The sequence below is a fragment of the Alosa alosa genome, chromosome 8 (genome assembly GCF_017589495.1).
Source record: "Alosa alosa isolate M-15738 ecotype Scorff River chromosome 8, AALO_Geno_1.1, whole genome shotgun sequence".
Classification (NCBI taxonomy): Eukaryota; Metazoa; Chordata; class Actinopteri; order Clupeiformes; family Clupeidae; genus Alosa; species Alosa alosa.
In genome coordinates this window covers 33,525,835-33,545,754 of record NC_063196.1, presented here as the reverse complement: position 1 = coordinate 33,545,754, position 19,920 = coordinate 33,525,835, and the positions used below count along the sequence as shown (strand labels likewise).

Here is a 19,920-nt window from a genome sequence, read left to right as displayed (position 1 = left end):
GCCCTTGAAATGTTTTTAAAGCCAAGGAGGATGGCTTGTAACGTGATGCTAGTTGTCAGCTCTGCCATAAGTAGTGACTGATCACATTTGCATTTTGTTGTTTTGCACTTTCTTTTGCACTTGTTCTATAGTTTGTAATAGTCTTTGTAAAAATTGCACAAATTACACAAATATTTTGAAATATTTGTATACTGTTGTATAGTTTGTTTGGTGTTGTTACTTTGTTCTTTGTTAACTGTTATTTTGAGAAGCTGGTTATTTATTTATAATGTAGTGTTTAATAAATAATTGTTAAATATACAGTCTGTAGTGTATCGCACAAACAAGACGCCAACACCCACACCCCCCCCACCGATGGCAACCGATACAAGAACACCGCCCCCACCCCACCCCACCCCACCCCCCCACCGCTCGGATGGCAACCGATACCAGACCCCCCCCCGGGACCAACGACCTACCACCTTGACACATTTCCTGCGGGAAACCCTGCAGGATCTCCATAAAGCTTGCCAGAGCAGATGGAAAAGGAAATCAGGATCTCCATAAAGTTTGCCAGCAGATGGAAAAGCAAATCAGGATCTCCATAAAGTTTGCCAGCAGATGGAAAAGCAAATCAGGATCTCCATAAAGTTTGCCAGCAGATGGAAAAGCAAATCAGGATCTCCATAAAGTTTGCCAGCAGATGGAAGTGCACAAAATTCTCCTGGTAGAAGGCTGCATTAACTCTGGACTTGATAAAAACACAGTGGACCAACACCAGCAAATGACATGGCACCCCACGTCTGTGGAAACATCAAACTGGACTTCAAGCAACTTGGTTCTGTGCCTCTTTATTCTTCCTCCAGACAAATGAAATGCAAAATATGTTTGTATGTGAAAAGAGAAGTTACTGGTCTCTGATTCAGGAGTGGCTTTACAATAGGAATATGCCACTTGACTTAAAGGCACCTAATCCTAACCCTAACCCTAACCTTAACCCATGCCTAACCTTAGCACCGCCTTGAAGACAACGTTGGGGGCTTAAAACACCAAGAAACTCATTTTGTCCATGCCTCCAGTTTGAGTGTCTGAAATGCTATCTTTGATAAAGAACACAGGTTTTAGAAAACAGTCACATAACATGCGCTAGCTTAGTGTAGCTGTGCACATACACTTATGTAACACACACTCCTAGACTACAGCAGCAGTAGTAACTGAGGATCACTATCTCTCAACAATTATTATAGGGCTTAAAGGAGAATTCCGGCTATTTTTCATACACTTCTCTATGTCTCGATGTAGCTGCCAGGCAGCAACAGTGCTACACTCTGGGGGTGTGAACATGGAGGCTCATGAACATGCCCCCAGATTGTCAAATCAAGTCAAGTTCGATTGAGTCAGACCTATGTATAAAATATTGCAGTAATCGAGTCTGGAGGTGATAAAAGCATGTATGAGAATTTCAATAAAAGGTTAAAAAGGACTTGGATATTACTCTTAGTCTACGTTGATTAAAAAAACACTTCTGACCACACTATTGATTTGTTTATTAAAATTAAGAGAGCTTGACCATGGAGTGCACATTGTTAGAGCGGACCAAGAGTACTGCTGAGGCTGGAGACAGAAGAAAAGGGGCTAAATATGATGACTTTGGTTTTACTGTCGTTAAGTTGTAAGAAATTACATGCCATCAAATATTTAATGTCACTGAGGCAGCTATACAGTTTGTTTAGTGTAGTCTGAGGAGCAACTGGGAGATAAATCTGGGTATCATCGGCGTAGCAGTGGTATTGGATGCCATCTTTATCAGAGATGGCAATGAGGGGCAACATGTATAGAGAGAAGAGGAGGGGGCAAGGATAGAACCATAGAATTTCATAGTAGCTGAGAATGAGGAGCGATGTCCCAATTTAACGGAAAAAGTCCTGTCATTGAGGTATGAGGTGAACCAGGTTAGTTCAGTGACCTGCAGGCCAATTCTATGGTCCAGCCTGCCAGGATGTGATGGTCAATGGTGTTAAATACAGCACTAAGATCTAGTACAACTAAAATGGCGCAGATTGTAGCACTGTAGCTCCCTGCTCACTCTAGCTGTTGGCTGCAAGCAAAGCTGGGGAGAACGGATTGTTTTCGGGGGGTGGGGGGGGGTTTGCACTGATAATACTCAATTACTTCAAAAAACAGAGATCTATGTGAAAAATCGCCGAAATTCTCCTTTAAGCATTCATTGATCCATCATGTACTACTGAATGAACTAGCATATTTCTGTTTGTTCTTTCCTAATATGGGTGTTTGTTTTCTTCAGCTGAAAAAACAGACGAAATTTGGTATATTAAGCCAACAACAATATCTTGTGCAGATAAAAAAAAACAGTCTCAAACCATGACATGTTTATTCGAAAACAGCAGTAAACAGAATAAAAAACAAGACTTAAACATCCCAATTCTCCAAGGTAAGTGTCACAGGAGCTATTGTTTTGCTTTGCATTTCAGTGTGCGTATACCATACAACTCACAGAGAAAATGTGTCATTTATGTACAGCGGTAGACCGATTCTGTGAACCAGACTTGCCTTGGCAAAAAACCAAGGCTGGTGAAAAAGCCATTATGGAATGCCCAGTTGGAAGGGTAGGCTACAGGATCCGCCCCTGTAATGTAGCTGGTGAATGGCAGTCTGTACTGGACTACTGTGTGAATGAGGTGATAAACAAGTTGAGTTCTGCTGTAGAGGTAGGTCTATGACCTCAGTTATTCAGCACTTAAATTCAACATGGATAGAATACCAGCCATTTCCAAGTTACAGAATATCACCGATATACTTAACCATCTTGCCACCCCTCTTCTGTGTTTGGATGTACCATTTCAGAACTTCCAAACTGGACTGGATGCCACTCCTGAGATTGCCATGGAAATATTTTCTGGTTTGAAGAACAACAGTGCTTCTGGTACCAGTATGAGTCTTGGGGATATCACGGCCACCATAAACATCCTGGATGGGATGAAAAATGCATCTTCTGCAGTCACACTACATGATGATTCAATGATGAATGTGAGCATTTAGGAAGTGTTTACAAGCCCTACTAAGCCAGTTCATATACAGCTCTGCAAAAAATTAAGAGATCTCTGCATATTTTTCTGATGTCAACCTACGGTTGCTGAGTGACATTCGAATGAGCTGACGGTCATATTCAAAATTACAATTTTTTTTACAACTGTTTACACACATTTTCTGTGTCTGTTTTTCAAAACACAAAAAAACACAAATGCTCACACCAAATGCAACATGCCTCAGATCTCTCAGATCTCTAAAACAAACATTCGCCTCACATTATAAACACTTTTGTCATAATATGACATTTTGGGTACATCATGTACACACTGTTGCTCAAAACCAAAAGCTCTTCTGTCTTTCATGGGCCTTTATGTATATTTCCAGACAAGAGTGAAAGTCATCTACAGTGAGAAATTGAAATACACAGTAAACATGTAAGCAATATTGAAACCAAAAATAGTAATTTTTCCCAAATAATTTGCTGTTGCGAATACAGTATGTTACAGCCAACAAGAAAAAAAGGAAGCACAATACTTTTCGTCATGCCAATGACTCATTCGAATGTCACTCAGCAACCGTAGGATGACATCAGAAAAGAATGCAGCTTTCTAAAGCTGTAAATAGTGTATATACAAGTGAATAGACCACTACTACATAGATAATTATTTTTACTCAACTTTATTTGTGGCGGGTGCTGTATATAAAGTGATATATTTTTGGCACCCCTGGCAAAGTTGATTCCATCTAACCACAGAAAATGATTCCCAATATTCTCAATAATATTTTGCAACTCCAACCTACTATTTGTAATTAGGCCTAATTTACAAGAAAGGCTTTTTATGCAATTTTCCAACAATGGGCCTTTGTTGTCTCTTTTACTGTCTTCGCTGTGCATGGGGACACGATGGGTCCATGTCCAGGCAAACTTGTACATTTCCTGTTGATTGAAATGTCTTAATAATTGCTTTTAGCTGAAGAGGACATTTTTAGGCGAGTACTTATTTGTATAGTTACTCTAGTCATTTTATTTATAAAGCACATTTCAATCAGCTCAATGTGCTTTACAATGTCAAGAACATGAAATACATTAGAAAATAAGTAGGTTAAGAAATAAATAAGAATAGATGTCAACAGAATACATTCGAATGGTGTATTCTCTTGTCTTTCCTATGTGAATGACCTGTGCCTCTGACCCCAGTGTCACTTTAATTTTAGACCTTAAAGGGGAACTTGGCAACTATTTCAACGTAATAAACCCGTTTAGAAATCATTCGGATGGTTAAAAGACCTGTTCCGGTGAAAATGGTGACTTTCCCCGCTGCGCCTAGCGTCCCCAGGCGGAAAACCAACCTTGCATCATTGAGACTACCGTCCCGGAAAGAGAAGTGAGAAACAAGAAACTAGTTTTAAATCGTGTTTCTTACCTTGTAACATCCACATAGTCCTGCCAAACTTATGCTAACCGTTTGCTAGCTTGTAAACAAATCCATGTGCTTTATCGTTACCTTTTCCCACAGTTTGAAATAGCATAATGCACAATTTCTCCAGCAGAGGGAGAAATCCTGCCAAGTTTCCCTTTAAAGGAACCATATGTAAGAAATGTATTTCAATTAATCATAAAATGGCCCTGATACAGTATGTCACTAGACATTAAGAAAGCATGTTCATTTCAAATACTTAGATCACTGACAGCAGTAGTCCGGCCAGGATATTGTCATTTAAAAAGTGAAGTTGCAGCCCTCAACTGATGTTGATGTTGTATTTTTTCATGTCATGTTGTGTTTTGGCCTGATGCGCCACCCTCTACCTATCTACTAATCACAAAGTCAGTAGTGTTTCGGCATCTGGGTTGGCAACCTCGAGTCAGGGGGGATGGGGAGGGGATACACCTCTCTACAGTAATTTGGAAGTGATTGAAGTACCAGTTTTGACCACAATCTTAAATATGGTTTCTTTAAGCGCTTAATGAATAAGTGGACATTTTTCAGTTGTAGAAATACTGCTTGAAAAGCTTTTAAAGAAATGGTTAAAAATAGAAAAAAGTTTCAGTTACATTTTGTTTATAATATATAATGTAAGTGTGGCATGCGATTTTGTTAAATATATTTATTTATTTATGAATTCTTTTTTTTTTTTTTTCGGAATAGAAAAGGTCTGGTAGAAGGTAGAAAAGATTTTTCCTCATTGTACCGGTATTCATTGTGAGATAAAACACCAAAAGATTCATTTTACTCAACTGTACCAGGGCTGTCACTAATTGTGGAGGCCTCTGTACAATATCACAAGCCGGACCCAGCAATCACCTTATTGGTGTTACTGTTTTGTGATACGTGTTATTGTTATTGCTGTGTTGATTGATACTTTGGAGAAACAAATATATGGATTTTATTCTTTTTTAGGACTTTATAGATTCTGCTAGCAATATTCTGTCCACAGAATGGACTGATGACAACACCATCACACAGGACCTTTCTACAAACTACCTGCAAGCTGTTGAGGGCCTGGTGACAAATATGAAAGTAAACCAAAGTGATGGGCACAATTCCTCAAACGTACAGTTCCAAGTTTGTCGAAATAATGATGGCTGTAACAGAACAATCTTTGGTGTGGAAATGGCATTGACAACTACAGCACAGGCGAAAGTGGTGGCGCTAAAGAACCTGTCCAATAAACTCCCAAATCATTTCAGCAAGACAGAGAGTGCTAGCATTGTGGTCTCAGCCACTCTTGAAAACACCTCTGATCACATGACAAACATCACCCTAATATTTCCTTTCAACAAGACCACAGCCCATCCAGGCTACAAAATTAAATGTGTTTTCTGGCACACCAATCGGAGTGAGTGGTCAGACAAGGGTTGTGTGTGGACAGAGGCCGAGGAAAACATTGTCTGTGAGTGCAGCCACTTGACCTCGTTCTCATCTCTCATATCCAAAGAGGAAGTTGACCATCCCTTTCTGGATATGATCACTTACATTGGACTTGGGATTTCCATCTGTTCGCTCCTTGTCTTTCTGTTCATTGAATGGCTAGTTTGGAGTGCCATCGTCAAGTCCAACCTCTCCCTTTACCGTCACACATCCTTGGCCAACATTGCCGTGTCTCTGCTACTTGCCAACTGCTGTTTCCTAGCCTCAGCATTTCCAGAAAAACTTGGAAAGCTAACATGCTTTGTCTTGGTGTTAGCAAAGCACTTCTTCTTCACGGCCATGTTCTTTTGGATGCTCTGCTTGAGCTTAATGCTTCTCCATCAACTCATCTTCGTTTTCAGTCCACTCAGGAAAAGAGTCTTTATGATCTTGTCCTTCACCGTCGGCTATGGCAGCCCCACAGTGGTGGTCGGTGTCTCATATGTGTACTACGACATGCTAGGGAAGGAGCCGGGGAACAGTTACCATAACCCAGAGACTTGCTGGCTGAGGTACGAGGGGCTAATGAAAGGCTCACTTCATGCTTTCCTGTTCCCGGTGGGAGTAATCACTCTGATGAACCTGATCTCCATGGTGGTGGTGATCATTACCCTCATGAGGCCAAAGGTTTCGGAGGGCAAGACAGACGACAAGGAGACTCTGAGAAGTATCATCAAAGCAATCGTTTTTCTGACCCCTGTCTTTGGTGGAACATGGCTTCTTGCAGTTGTTTCATTCACAATAAATGAGAAAACCACTCTTAAAGTAATGCTTGACTATGCTTTCACCATTGTCAACTCTCTTCAGGTATATTTCATTTTCTTTCATTAATATCTCCTTTAAGTCATGTTTTTGAGGATGTATTTTTTAACCTTTTTTTTATTTGTAGGGCTTCTTAATTTTAGTAACAGGATGTCTTGGTGAAAAAAGGGTAATTGTCCTCTCTAAAGCACATATATTGTTAAGCTCTTTTAATAGGACTTTTGCGGTGACAATTTCTCTCCATTGTGTTTCAATCAGGTTCGAGAGGAGGTTCTGAGATACATTCTGGGCTCGGTGAGATCCCTTACCAATGCAACACTGATCCCTCCGCCCAAGACTACATACAGTACTGTTGGATGGTTTTACTAATCTCTTGTCAATTTTCCATAGAGATCAACAAAAAGTGAGAGCAGGCAAAACCTGACAACGTCCATTAAGAAGTAATACCTAAAGGTAAGACATAATGCATATACAGGGCCCTCCAGAATTATTGGCACCTCTGCTAAAGTTGACTAAAAAAAGGTATAAAATAGAATCTGTTGATGATTTATTGTAGTCTCACAATGAAAACAATGAGGAAAAATCCAACCTTGAAGGGAAGCAAATGTATTGTGGGAAAAAGGAAAATCTCATAAAGCAATAGTGCTGGGCGGTATACCGGTTCACACCGTATACCGGTGTATATTTTCGTTATGATATGAATTTTTAATATACCGCCATACCGTGTATTTGATTACAATAACGTTTGGAATGCTAAGGCCACTTGAGTTTCCCCGATGTTTCAGACGGGACTTTTTTCACACGCACGCATGGTGCCACTGCGAGGCATAGTGAGGGTAAACACAAAACACCTTACGTTTTCCCCCTCAAGTATGGCTTAATTTCTCCTTAGATAAGGGATTTATTTAAGGGTGTTGCACAGAATACCTTAAATTGTTTCTTTAGTTAAGGAAAAACGTTAAGGGATACTGCATTGAAAGGGATTTACCGTCACGAAAATTGTATTGAGATTGTTCAACAGCTGTAACTAGCTGGCTAGTAGGTGATGTCGTTAGTTAGCAACCCACCGAACACGGTGAAGTTTAATGAGCTTATCATTCATCTCACCTTAAAAATATTCGCTGAAATTATCCAGGTAGCAAGTAAAGCATGATATAGACATGCAGTGAGTAATACTAGCTGGCCAGTTAGAAATGATCCTGACTGTCATCATTGCACCAAAACAAACTTTTTTGTTAACTTTTTTGTAACAAGACATCCACATCCATATGAAGTAAACGTTAGCCTACCACTAACGTCATGTAAACCACACAATAACAATAAGGCATGTTTCTGAGGCATGCCTATTTGACAGAGTAAGCATATTAGCAGAGAGGTTTAATTTTAAATTGTATAATTTTATACTTCAAAAAAGTATAATTATTGCAAGTTGCACTACTTTTTGTATTGGTTTTATAGGCTACAAGATGTTTGTGAGGTTTCGTCAGTAGAGATTTGATGATACTTCTCTTTCGTCAGACTTATTTGATCACTTTAATGCAAAAATGGCAAACATTATGGATGACATTGCTCCATTACAATTCAAGAAAGTTAAAGACAGACAGAAAGCACCATGGAGGCAAAATCCAGCAGTTAAACTTCTAAAAAGAGAGTGTAGGAAGACTGAAAGAAAATGGCGTAAATACAAACTTCAGATCCACTATGAAATCCATAAAGAGATGCTCCGCACATATAACTCTGAAATATGCAAAGCAAGACAGTCTTTCTTTTCTAACATTATCAATAGAAGTTCAAATAACACTCGTATTATATTTTCAACTGTTGATAAGTTAACAAATCCCCCCTCACAATTAGCACCTGAACTTCTCTCAACTAATAAATGCAATGAGTTTTTATCTTTTTTTTAAAGGTAAAATTGACAAAATCAGACTCAACATATCTGCTCAATTACAAATTCAACAACCTGAACTTCCAGCAACAAACAGAGGGAAACTAAACTTGATGTCAGAGTTCAGCTTGATAGACTACTCTAAACACTTGAAAAAACGGTACAGAATCTCAGCTCTTCCACATGTGTCTTAGACACTCTGCCTACCAATTTCTTCAAAACTGTTTTTCACCTCATAGCGGCGGATGTCCTTCAAATTGTAAATGTATCACTGCTGTCTGGCACTTTTCCTAAGTCACTGAAAACAGCTGTTGTAAAGCCACTTCTCAAGAAGAATAACCTGGATGCCTCCATGCTAAACAATTACAGGCCCATATCCAATCTACCTTTTATTAGCAAAATTATTGAAAAAGTAGTCTTTAATCAATTAACCACCTTCCTAACATCAAATGGGTATATTTTGATTACTTTCAGTCTGGTTTTCGGGCAAATCACAGCACTGAAACAGCTCTCATTAAAGTTTCCAATGACATACAGCCTCAACACAGATTCAGGTAAAACATCAGTCCTAGTGCTACTGGACCTTAGTGCAGCATTTGACACTGTTGATCACAATATTTTACTACACAGACTAGAACACTGGGTTGGATTTACAGGCATAGTTATCAGCTGGCTAAAATCATATCTACAAGAAAGGAGCTTCTTTGTTGCCATCGAAACTGTACCTCAACACCAACGCCCTTGACCTGTGGTTCGGGGTCGATTTTGGGGCCACTATTATTCAACCTCTATATGCTCCCACTTGGACAAATCATTCAAAATAATTTGATTTCATATCATAGCTATGCAGATGACACACAAATTTACTTAGCTCTATCACCAAACGACTATGGTCCTCTTGAATCTATGTGTCAGTGTATAGAACAAATCAACACCTGGATGTCTCAAAATTTTCTTCAGCTGAACAAAGAAAAAACTGAAGTAATTATATTTGGTAAAAATGAGGAAAGACTTAGGGTTGCCACTCTCCTTGACACAAAAGGGTTGAAGGCAAAGGATACTGTTAAAAATTTTGGTGTATTAATTGACAGTGATCTAAATTTCAACAGCCACATGAAAGCGATAACTAAATCAGATTTTTACCACCTCAAAAATATTGCCAAACTCAGAGGGCTGATGTCAAAACATGACTTAGAAAAACTCATTCATGCATTTATCTCCAGCAGGGTTGATTACTGCAATGGACTGTTCACAGGCCTTCCTAAAAAGACTATTAAACAGCTTCAGGTGATACAAAATGCAGCAGCTAGGACTCTAACAAAAACTAAAAGAACTGACCACATTACTCCAATTCTTAAGTCCTTGCACTGGCTTCCAGTAAGTCACAGAATTGACTTTAAAGCACTATTGCTTGTTTATAAATCAGTAAATGGAGCAGGACCTAAATACTTGTCAGACATGCTTCAGCAGTACACACCTTCTCGTCCTCTCAGGTCCCAGGTGAAAAACCTGCTAGTAAAACCTACAGTTAGAACTAAACATGGTGAAGCAGCTTTTAGCTGCTATCTTGGCTCAGCTGTGGAACCAACTTTCGGATGACATTAAAAGGCCCCAACTGTAGCCAGTTTTAAATCTAGACTTAAGACCAAACTGTTCTCAGATGCTTTCTGCTAACTGTACCGAGTTACAAATTCTGAATCTGCCTTGATAATTATTCTACTTTGTCTTTTATGACTTTTTTTTACTACTTTTGCCTTTGTTTTATGTTTTCTTTTTATTATGATCTTTACCTTTTAACTATTCTTTGACTATATTGCCCTTCTATGCTTTTATTTGTTTTTATTGTTTGGTTTTGTTTATGTAAAGCACATTGAATGACCTCTGTGTATGAAATGTGCTATATAAATAAACTTGACTTGACTTGACTTGACTTGACTTGACTTGTGAAATTTGCACTGTAGCACAAAAGTTCTGTATTTTGACTGCAATTGTCTTTGCATTCTGATTAGATTCTTCATTAGAATCATGAGTGGCTCTTTGTAAACAGCATCATTTTCTGGGGCCATGCAAAACTGCATTACCACTAGTGTGGAGTTATTCTACATCATGACAGTAAAATAGACCATCCTTAGTCAATGTACTGCAGCAATTCCTCTCTCAACCTGTAGAAAATGCTGTGAACATCTGATTATGCATGGTAAAAAAATACCGTCATATACCGTGAAACCGTAAGAATTTTGAAAAATACCGTGATATACATTTTTGGTCATACCGCCCAGCACTATAAAGCAATAAACAAAATTGCTCACAATTATTGGCACCCCTGCTTGTAATACCTTCTTAAGCCTCCCTTTGCCAATAAAACAGCTTGTAATATTTTCATATGACCCCATAAAGTTGGAGAATACAAAGCAAGGGATTTAAGACCATTTATGTTTAAAAAAAAATCCCCCCAGATTGTCTAGATTCCTAGGTCCACACTTGTGCATTCTCCTATTTGACTCACCCCACTGTTCTTCAATGGAGTTTAGATCAGGGGACTGAGATAGCCATGGCCGAAGCTTTATTTTGTGTTCAGTAAACCCTTTTTGGTTTGATCTGGACATTTGTTTTGGTCAATTGACCTGATGAATGATCCAATTATGACAATTGTAGTGTCAGAGATTGAGAGATTTCCTTTGAAAATGTTCAGGTTTTTCTTGGGGTTCATGATACCATGTAGCCTAGAAATCTAGACGCACCTTAGCGGCAGCAAATGTAATTGCTATTACAATTATATATACAAATATATATTATACTTTGTATAAAAAATATAATGTTTCCAAAATTGTTTCAGTGGTTCATCAACTCGTAACAGGGTGAACGGCACTTCTGCATTCGCTTCGCGACCCTCTATCGACTTTAACCGCACTATGTAAGTTTGCCAGATCGGGTAGCGGATCTGTAGTTCAATGGAATGAGACATAAGAAACTACAAATTTGACCTGCATGATGTCGCAATACATCATACTTTCATGAAATCATGCAACATACTCTACCTTGTCTGTGGACGTCGTTATTTGCAAAGCTGGTGCTGGATAAACAAATAGCGTGCGTGCGACAGAGGAAAAGTTCTTGGGTGTTGCTTTAACATAATGACGGCAGAGTTGCGATGGTTCTGCATGAATTCCCTGCTACTTGAAACCAAAGAAGATGGATACAGCTGCTGGCGAACAGCGCGACTCGAGTTAAGCTTTTTTTTAAGTTGGCAAAAGTTTGATCAACTAGCCAACTAGCTCCGCTGGTGGGAAAACACATGGGACTCTTTAGTTGTAGCGCTATCCTATTGCATGGAGAGGGAATTTGAAAGACAACCGTTTATCCCGCCCCACGGATTGAGCACTGCCAATGGTGAGTTCCCAGACCCTACATCTTTTTTATTTTATTTTTTTTCAGTGGAGAATGACAGGAAATGAGTGGGAGAGAGAGAGTCGGGGTGGGATCCGAAAGCACCAGGGAGCGGGAATCAAATCCGGGTCGCCGGCGTCCAGTGCAGGTGCCCCAGCCAGTTGCGCCACGGCCAGGGCTACCAGACCCTACATCTTCATACCATACACCATACCATGTACCTTAATTAGGTTCCCAAGGCCTTTGGGAATAAAATTAGCCCCACAGTATCACAATCCCTCCACCATAATTCTCATTAGGCATGGGGTTCTTTTCAGTAAAGTCATTCTTCTATGTATACCTAAACACCTTAAGTGTTTCTTGCCAAAGAGCGCAATTTTAATTTCATCTGACAATGGACCATACTTCCAGATAAAGTCACCATTCAATAACTCCTCCCTAATCTGTAAGCAGTGAGGTCACTTTTGAAGATTTTTTGGGGGACTTGGTGACTTCAAGATGATACCTTTTTCTGTAACTCTCCAACAGTGGTTCTTATGGAATTGTTTGCCTATCTTACCATCCTTCATATGGGAGCAAGATAACAATGGGTCTTTGTCAAAGTATGTTGATTAGAACCTTTTAATCATTGTTTTAACTGTAAATATAGGCATTTTCAACATAGTACCTTGATTGTATAGACATTCCCTGTCTTACAAATGTCAACACACATTCTTTTTATTTAAATTTAGTGTATTCTCTTGTCTTTCTGATGTTGAAAAAGGACTCTGGGATTTAGCCTCTGCGTCACTTTATTTTCATACCATTGTGAAAAAGAAAGTCATGAACTACTTTAGAAAGACACTTTGATCAACTTAAAAAAAAAGTTGGAATTAGATGGGAAAATGCTTCTGTTACATTTTGTGTAAGATTTTTCTTGGGGGGCCAATAAATGTGAGCAATGTGTTTTTGTTAAAATGATTTATTTCTTTATGAGATTAAGTATATGTATAGTATAAGTATATATACTTTTTTGATCCCGTGAGGGAAATTTGGTCTCTGCATTTATCCCAATCCGTGAATTAGTGAAACACACAGCACACAGTGTACACACAGTGAGGTGAAGCACACACTAATCCCGGCGCAGTGTGCTGCCTGCATCAACAGCGGCGCTCGGGGAGCAGTGAGGGGTTAGGTGCCTTGCTCAAGGGCACTTCAGCCGTGCCTACTGGTCAGGGTTCGAACCGGCAACCCTCCAGTTACAGGTCCGAAGTGCTAACCAGTAGGCCACGGCTGCCCCAAACCTTTAATTAACCTTTGCTTCCATTCAAGGGTGGATTTCTCCTCTTTGTTTTCATTGTGAGATTACGTAGTCAACTTTATCAAAGGTGCCAATAATTCTGGAAGGTACTGTAAGCAAAAAATCCCTTGGAGCCACTTTATGTGTTTCTTTAGTTTACATTGTTTCAAGTAGATAACAACCCCCGAATAAATGACAGCTATCCTAAGTCATCCATGTCTGCTGCAAGTCTCTTCCCCACAGCTTGTGGAACGCTAGCATTAGATGACCGGGTATGAAGACCTACTGCAGGACTAGGGCGTGACCAGCATTTTCAGCACAGCTAAATGGAAAGAAGCCATTCAGCGGCAGGGTTCACAGGGTCACGCAAGGACATCATGGAAATAGTAAAGATGCCTCATTTGACAGAATATTCATTACAAAACTTTTACTATGGAAAGTATAATCTCCCTTTCAGCCTCCGGGATCAATTCTGCATTAGCTGAGTGTTTCTTGGTGTCCATGCTAGCCTAACCTTTGATTTTCTGTCATGTAATGTAGGTTAGATTGTACAAAAAAAAATCTAAATCTTGTAATAAATCTGCTAATGTTTGAGCTTGCATTTGTCTTTGAATAGAATAGTAGCTTTGTTTATTTGTTGTGAACATTCTTCAGCGACAATATTTTAATTAAGAGAGTAGGCCTACCTCCTCTTCTAGCACTTACCACATGACCATCCCCCTTCTAGAACTGTCACTTAACTCTGTATGAGTAGTACTTATTGTTGCACTAACATGTACTTGTGCCACTGTTAGAAATCAAGGGTCTTTGACTGCACCTTCTGAACACCTTTACTGTTTCCCTTTTTTGTAAGTTGCTTTGGATATAAGCTAAATGACTAAATGTAATGAACTATCATATTATATGCCATCAGAAGCCTATGTTTTATGTTCACCTGTGCAATAAAATTGTATAAGTTTAATTTTCAGATTATTTATTATTCATAAATGTCACAGGAGTAAAGCCAATTGAACTCTAGTTGTTTATGTTGTTAAAAAAAAGTTTAAAAGGAGACCTCAGTTAACAATGACATCTCAATTATATCTAGGGGTTCAAGTTAGGCCTATTTTTAGCCTCTTGCTGACTACTGACATTTCAGGTAGAATGTTTGTCTTTGAGAATTAAATGTCTAACTATTAGCTTCATTAGGATACAGACTTACTACAGTACACTAACACTGTCAAGAAATAGTTTATAAAGCATGATGGATTCAAATACTTGTGAGCTAACTTTATCACCATACATTTCCTAACAAGCTAATCTTGCCCCAAGCCTCAATCACATTACACAAACGTTTATGGAACAGTTATTTTCCTAACAAGCTAATCTTGCCCCAAGCCTCACTTTACACAAACGTTTATGGAACAGTTATTTTCCTAACAAGCTAATATTGCCCCAAGCCTCACATTACACAAACATTTATAGAACAGCTATTTTCATAACAAAAAATAGCTGATGTTTGAGCATCCCTCTCTCTTCAGCACTGATAGTAGCCTACTGAAATTGTTTGTTGCTTAGTAACATATATATAGTATATAGTGTTCATTTTGTCACCTATTTTTAATTTAGTCCTAGTCTTAGTCTTGTGACGAAATGTCCTTTTTAGTCTTTGTCATATTTAGTCATTCAAATATCATTTTTGTTAGTCAAGTTTTAGTGGACTAAAAGTCTAAGTAATTTTAGTCTAGTTTTAGTCAAAAGAAAACTAAAGGTATCTTAGTCTTAGTCAGTTTTAGTCAACACATTTTAGTCTTTTTTTTATAACAAATTATTTCTGATTACCATTTGAGTCAAATAGTGTTTCACACATCTCAATTTTCCAACAATATTGTGTGTCCACAGGGCTACTCGTCTGTTATAATTACTCATTCTGATTTTTTGTCAGTCAGTATGTTTACATGCACAGGTAAGTCGAGCTTCAGTTATAGCTCGGCTGGGATTTGACCATAGACAGTAAAAAGATTTGAATGGACCACTGTCATATTAAGTAGACCAGTGTTTCTCAAAGTGTGGTCCGGGAATCACTGGTGGTCCATAAGTTATCCCAAGTGGTCCGCGAAAGCAGGCGTGGTAAAATATAATATAGATGAGTTGTTTGCAATATTGAACCAACTTGTATGTAAAAACAGTTCTGCAACACTGTCTGTGTAAGATATGCCAGTTTAAATCATACAGTATGAATCCACACACAATAAGCAAAGTGCAAAGACAATAAGCAAGGTGGTTCAGTGAGTAGGCCTATAGTGTAGACTAATTATAGGCTACTGTTGAAGTAGGTATAATCTTTTTTTTTTTTTTTTAGCTAGGGTTAGTTAAGTGGTCCTGAAACTGAAAAAGTTTGAGAAACACTGTCGTAGACCAAAGTATTAATGTTTTACTCCGCCTAAGCTAGATGGCGATATATACCAAACACAACACATTCCCCAAACAGACTCTCCATCTTAGCCATAGCTAACTTGCTAGCTTGAACTTTCCATATTAGCTTACTTGCTAGCAAACTTTGCATCATCAGTCTAACTAGTTAAATAGTTGACATTACATGATGAACATTTTCGTATGGACATTCTGGGGATGTTAATTTGTATGAGAGAAGCTTCAACTTCTGGGTATGTAGCATTGTGGCATAAAGCTTAGGTAGTTAGCTTGCTAACTCTAGCAGAAATCTCCAGTGTTCTTGTTCCATGTAGTTTTAGGTGTTGCAGCCACAGGGTTGCAGCAACAGCATGTAGACTAGCCTACAGGAAAGCTGTTAGCGTATGAACTCATTCGGAATATTTTGAAAACGTAACAGCTAGATATTCTGTCTTCTCATTTTGTAGAGCGAAAATGAAAGAGATTTTATCTTAGTTTTTATTTCATGCAAAACATTTTAGTCTCGTCTTTTTTTCGTCAACAATAATGCATCTTAAGATAGTCTTAGTCAGTGTTTCAGGACATTACTGCCGTCTCGTCATCGTCTCGTCTTAGTCATGAAAAAAAAGGTTGTTGACGAACATATTTCCTCTCGTCTCGTCTGACGAAATTAACACTAATAGTATAGTATAGTATATACTCTTTTGATCCCGTGAGGGAAATTTGGTCTCTGCATTTATCCCAATCCGTGAAACACACACTGCACACAGTGTACACACAGTGAGGTGAAGCACACACTAATCCCGGCACAGTGAGCTGCCTGCATCAACAGCTGCACTCGGGGAGCAGTGAGGGGTTAGGTGCCTTGCCCAAGGGCACTTCAGCCGTGCCTACTGGTCGGGGTTCGAACCGGCAACCCTCCGGTTACAGGTCCGAAGTGCTAACTAGTAGGCCAGTTACTGCGTTGCTAATTGGGCTGAATATGATCACAAACCTATTTCTGATCTATAAAAACAAAGACGTCAGGGATAAAGATAAACAATTCATGTGTTCTGGACATACACTCATTCTGGTATGAATGCGGTTGTTCACATGCATGATGCTGGCTCTGGTATTGAAGGCTCACTATGCCCCTGCTTAGATATCTGCGCCTGTTCACTGAAAATATAGCATGCCTTTTAATGTCACTTTCTCTGGTCTCCCAACCACTTAATGGCCTGCTATCTTATGGTCCTATGCCTATTGCAAATGGCCTAGGCCACAGTATATTTTAAATCACGTTTATTAAAACATAGCCTAAATTATTCTAAATACAAGGTATGTATTTAAGGTATATTTTCCTCTTTTTGGCTAACCTCACATTTCTTTCCAATAAAATATATTAGCATTAAAAGACAGTGGATGGGCCTATGGGAGAGAGAAAAAGTATCAGGTTACTCCTTTACAGCGGGACACTGAGATGTCCGGTGAAATGGAGCGGATTGCTGACTCGACGGTCCTCGTGGTCTCATGCCGTTCTGTTCAGCACGTTGTTCCCATGACACTAGTGGTCACACACAAGTTCAGAGTCGGGGCGTAGGGCCAACAGCGACACCGGCGCGAGCTTTGATAGAGGCGTACAAGCGGCGAGCGCGCTGGGTGGTACGGAAGAGTTGCCCCAGTTCCAGCCATAATAAAGCTCGAGAACACATGTTCGATTTGGGGCGTGGGAGTCGTTTTGGACCGGGCATTTCTACCATCATTATGAGTTCGTACATGACCGAGCGCATTGAGGCGTTTCCTATTATGTTTTTTTTTCGAGTGGAGGGGTAGGTCTCAACTGCACAATCATGCTTTCGATCCTCGTTAGTGGTCAAAACTCCACCTTCAGCCGTCGCCTTTAGCTTCATGTCTTCAGTTTTGCAGATTAACTGCTACTGAATTGCCACCAGAGCGCAATGTCAAAAGCGCAAATTACATTGTGATGTCAATTTCTGACATTTGTCCAGTTTTGAAATCTAGGCCTACTGAATGAATAATGTAGACCTAGCCAACACTGTGCTCAAAAACTGTTAAATTATTATAAGCCTTTTGCTAGATAATTGATAGTCATCATGGGCAGTAGGCTTATGCCTATTTTGTCTGAAAAGCGAAAAAACATCTAGATTACAAAGCAGCTTTCACACATTGCTCGGGCGTCTCTACAGTCTAACTGCTATCAGACTATTAATATTCAGAACAGCCAGTAGGCTAGGTTAAATATCCTTTTGAATTATCATAGCCTTGAAACAATTAGAGCATAGCTATCAGAATATTTACTGTAAACACTTTCAGTCCTGTGGCGTTTCCCAAACACAGTTCCGGCACGGCACATGAAACGAAAGTGAAAGGAACCCTTTGGTTTCTTGTGGGTTTTGTGTAAGGGGTCCTGCTTTCAGCGGTGGTCATGGCTTATTATGAGTCGTCAGACGGTGAGTTTGTCTTATTTGCAAAGGGTTATGGAGTGTTAAAAGTCAAACTTGTGATATGATCCCAGTGTGTCCATTTTAAGTTACTGTCACATCGGGGGGAAGCGTTGCTTACAGTACAACCTCAGCGGTCAAAGTCTGTCGTGTGCATAATCTATTATTATAATAGTCCACAGTACTACGTTAAAGTCAACAGGTAAGCTACTCAGACAGTGCAGTATAGTCTATACTATAGCCCTTATTGTAGTTTATCTCTACTACTTGTGCTTTCCTTTTGATAGATAGGCTACCGCTCGTCTTAATGGTCTACTATTAGTCTAGTCTTCAAACTAGCCTACTACAATTAACATTGTGTTCCTGTTCCAGATCCGATTCAGTCTACGCTTACTTCCATTAGTCTGTTCATTCAGTGTCCATTAGGTCCATACTATCGTGTAAATTATGTTTGTTTGTTTGTTTGTTTGTCTGTTTGCTTGTGTGTGACTGCTGACTGGTGGTTCCCACTTTATCTGAAAAAGAAACAAACCCCTGCCAAGCGACCCCCATGTCCTTTCGCCATCGTGGCACTGACCGGGATGATGAGGAAGATGATTGTATACAATTCAATGAAGGATACGACTCATATGACAATTCGTATTCCCAGCAGATGGCGCCATCAGCACACCAAAGGGTCTGTTATCTCTCTTCTGTGCTGTATAATATGCATTCAATGCTCCACTTATTGAATGGTACTCTTGAAACATATGACTAGAGGATTACGGTGCAGTGTAAAGCCAAGGGGATGCAACCTATTCAACAGAGATAGTAGCAGATAAGAAAGGACTACATGGCACATGCAGGTTTGGTTTGTTTAAAGGTGTTGGAAGAGGACATACTATTGGAAGAGCTGCCTCTTCAATAGATGGAGAAATTTACTTTACTTTGGCATAGACACAAACGTATACGTGTCAGTTTAGGCATAGACACAAAAGTAGCCTATACGTGTCAGTTTAGGCATAGACACAAAAGTAGCCTATACGTGTCAGTTTAGGCATCGACACAAAAGTATACATAAACAGAAGAATATTCTTATTCAGATGATTTAGTCTAGCCTATTACTATGTTTGTGCTATCATGTGTGTTTTTAATACAGAATGAATGGGAAATAAGATGGAGTAAGAGCTATAGAACAACCTTTGTGAACTCATTGTGTCTTGGAACAGATGGAACCCTGTCGGTTCTACAACAGGGGGCGATGTCGGAACGGAGACAACTGCTCTTACTTGCATGTGTGCAGGTTCTCCTGGATAGGGTCCTGTCGTTATGGCAACAGCTGCCAGCTGCGGCATGTTGGGGACTCGGATTCGGATGACACAGGAAGAAGAAGTGACATCACAGAAGGAAGACGGAAGAGGTCAGCAGGGACGAGGACAAACAGGAACTCCAGAGAAACACCATCTTCCAGTGGTACATGGGCACTAAGCCAGCCAGCCAATCAGACGGAGAACACTTTATTAGCTTCATTAGGTTACACTGGTACAGACTTATAAAGCATTGATGGATTCAAATACTTGTGAGCTAACTACATCACAATACATTTCTTAACAAGCTAATCTTGCCCCAAGCCTCACATTACACAAACGCTTATGGAACAGTTCTTTTCTAACAAAAAATTGCTGATGTTTGAGCATCCCTCTCTCTTCAGCGCTGATAGAACTGAAATTGTTTGTTGCTTAGTAACGTATACAACGCAATGACTGTTTGAGTTTTTTCTGAGCGCACACACAAAACTATGTTTTGCATATGGTGAATATAATGCAGTTATATAACATACAGTTTGTCTTACCA

General features: G+C 39.4%; 2 protein-coding genes across 4 annotated transcripts in view; both read left to right on the top strand.

Annotated features, from left to right (window-relative positions):
* Positions 1-2,308: 2,308 nt before the first annotated feature.
* LOC125299552 (adhesion G-protein coupled receptor F3-like) lies at positions 2,309-14,189 on the top strand. Its single transcript, XM_048250879.1, has 8 exons — positions 2,309-2,431; positions 2,521-2,708; positions 2,845-3,027; positions 5,430-6,746; positions 6,829-6,870; positions 6,960-6,995; positions 7,092-7,154; positions 13,485-14,189. The coding sequence occupies exons 1-7, from the start codon at positions 2,362-2,364 to the stop codon at positions 7,143-7,145; spliced, it is 1,890 nt and encodes a 629-aa protein (XP_048106836.1). The 5' UTR covers positions 2,309-2,361; the 3' UTR covers positions 7,146-7,154; positions 13,485-14,189.
* A 3,159-nt stretch (positions 14,190-17,348) lies between these two features.
* LOC125299746 overlaps positions 17,349-19,920 on the top strand; it is a 12,822-nt gene continuing 10,250 nt past the window's right edge. The window contains exons 1-3 of one of the 3 annotated variants that reach the window (XM_048251163.1): positions 17,349-18,096; positions 18,612-18,763; positions 19,296-19,539. In XM_048251163.1, coding sequence (XP_048107120.1) covers positions 18,072-18,096; positions 18,612-18,763; positions 19,296-19,539 — 421 coding nt within the window. In that variant the 5' untranslated portion in view covers positions 17,349-18,071. Of the gene's footprint in view, positions 18,097-18,116; positions 18,290-18,611; positions 18,764-19,295; positions 19,540-19,920 lie in introns of those variants that run through there. The other 2 variants (XM_048251164.1, XM_048251165.1) reach the window with 2 other exon arrangements.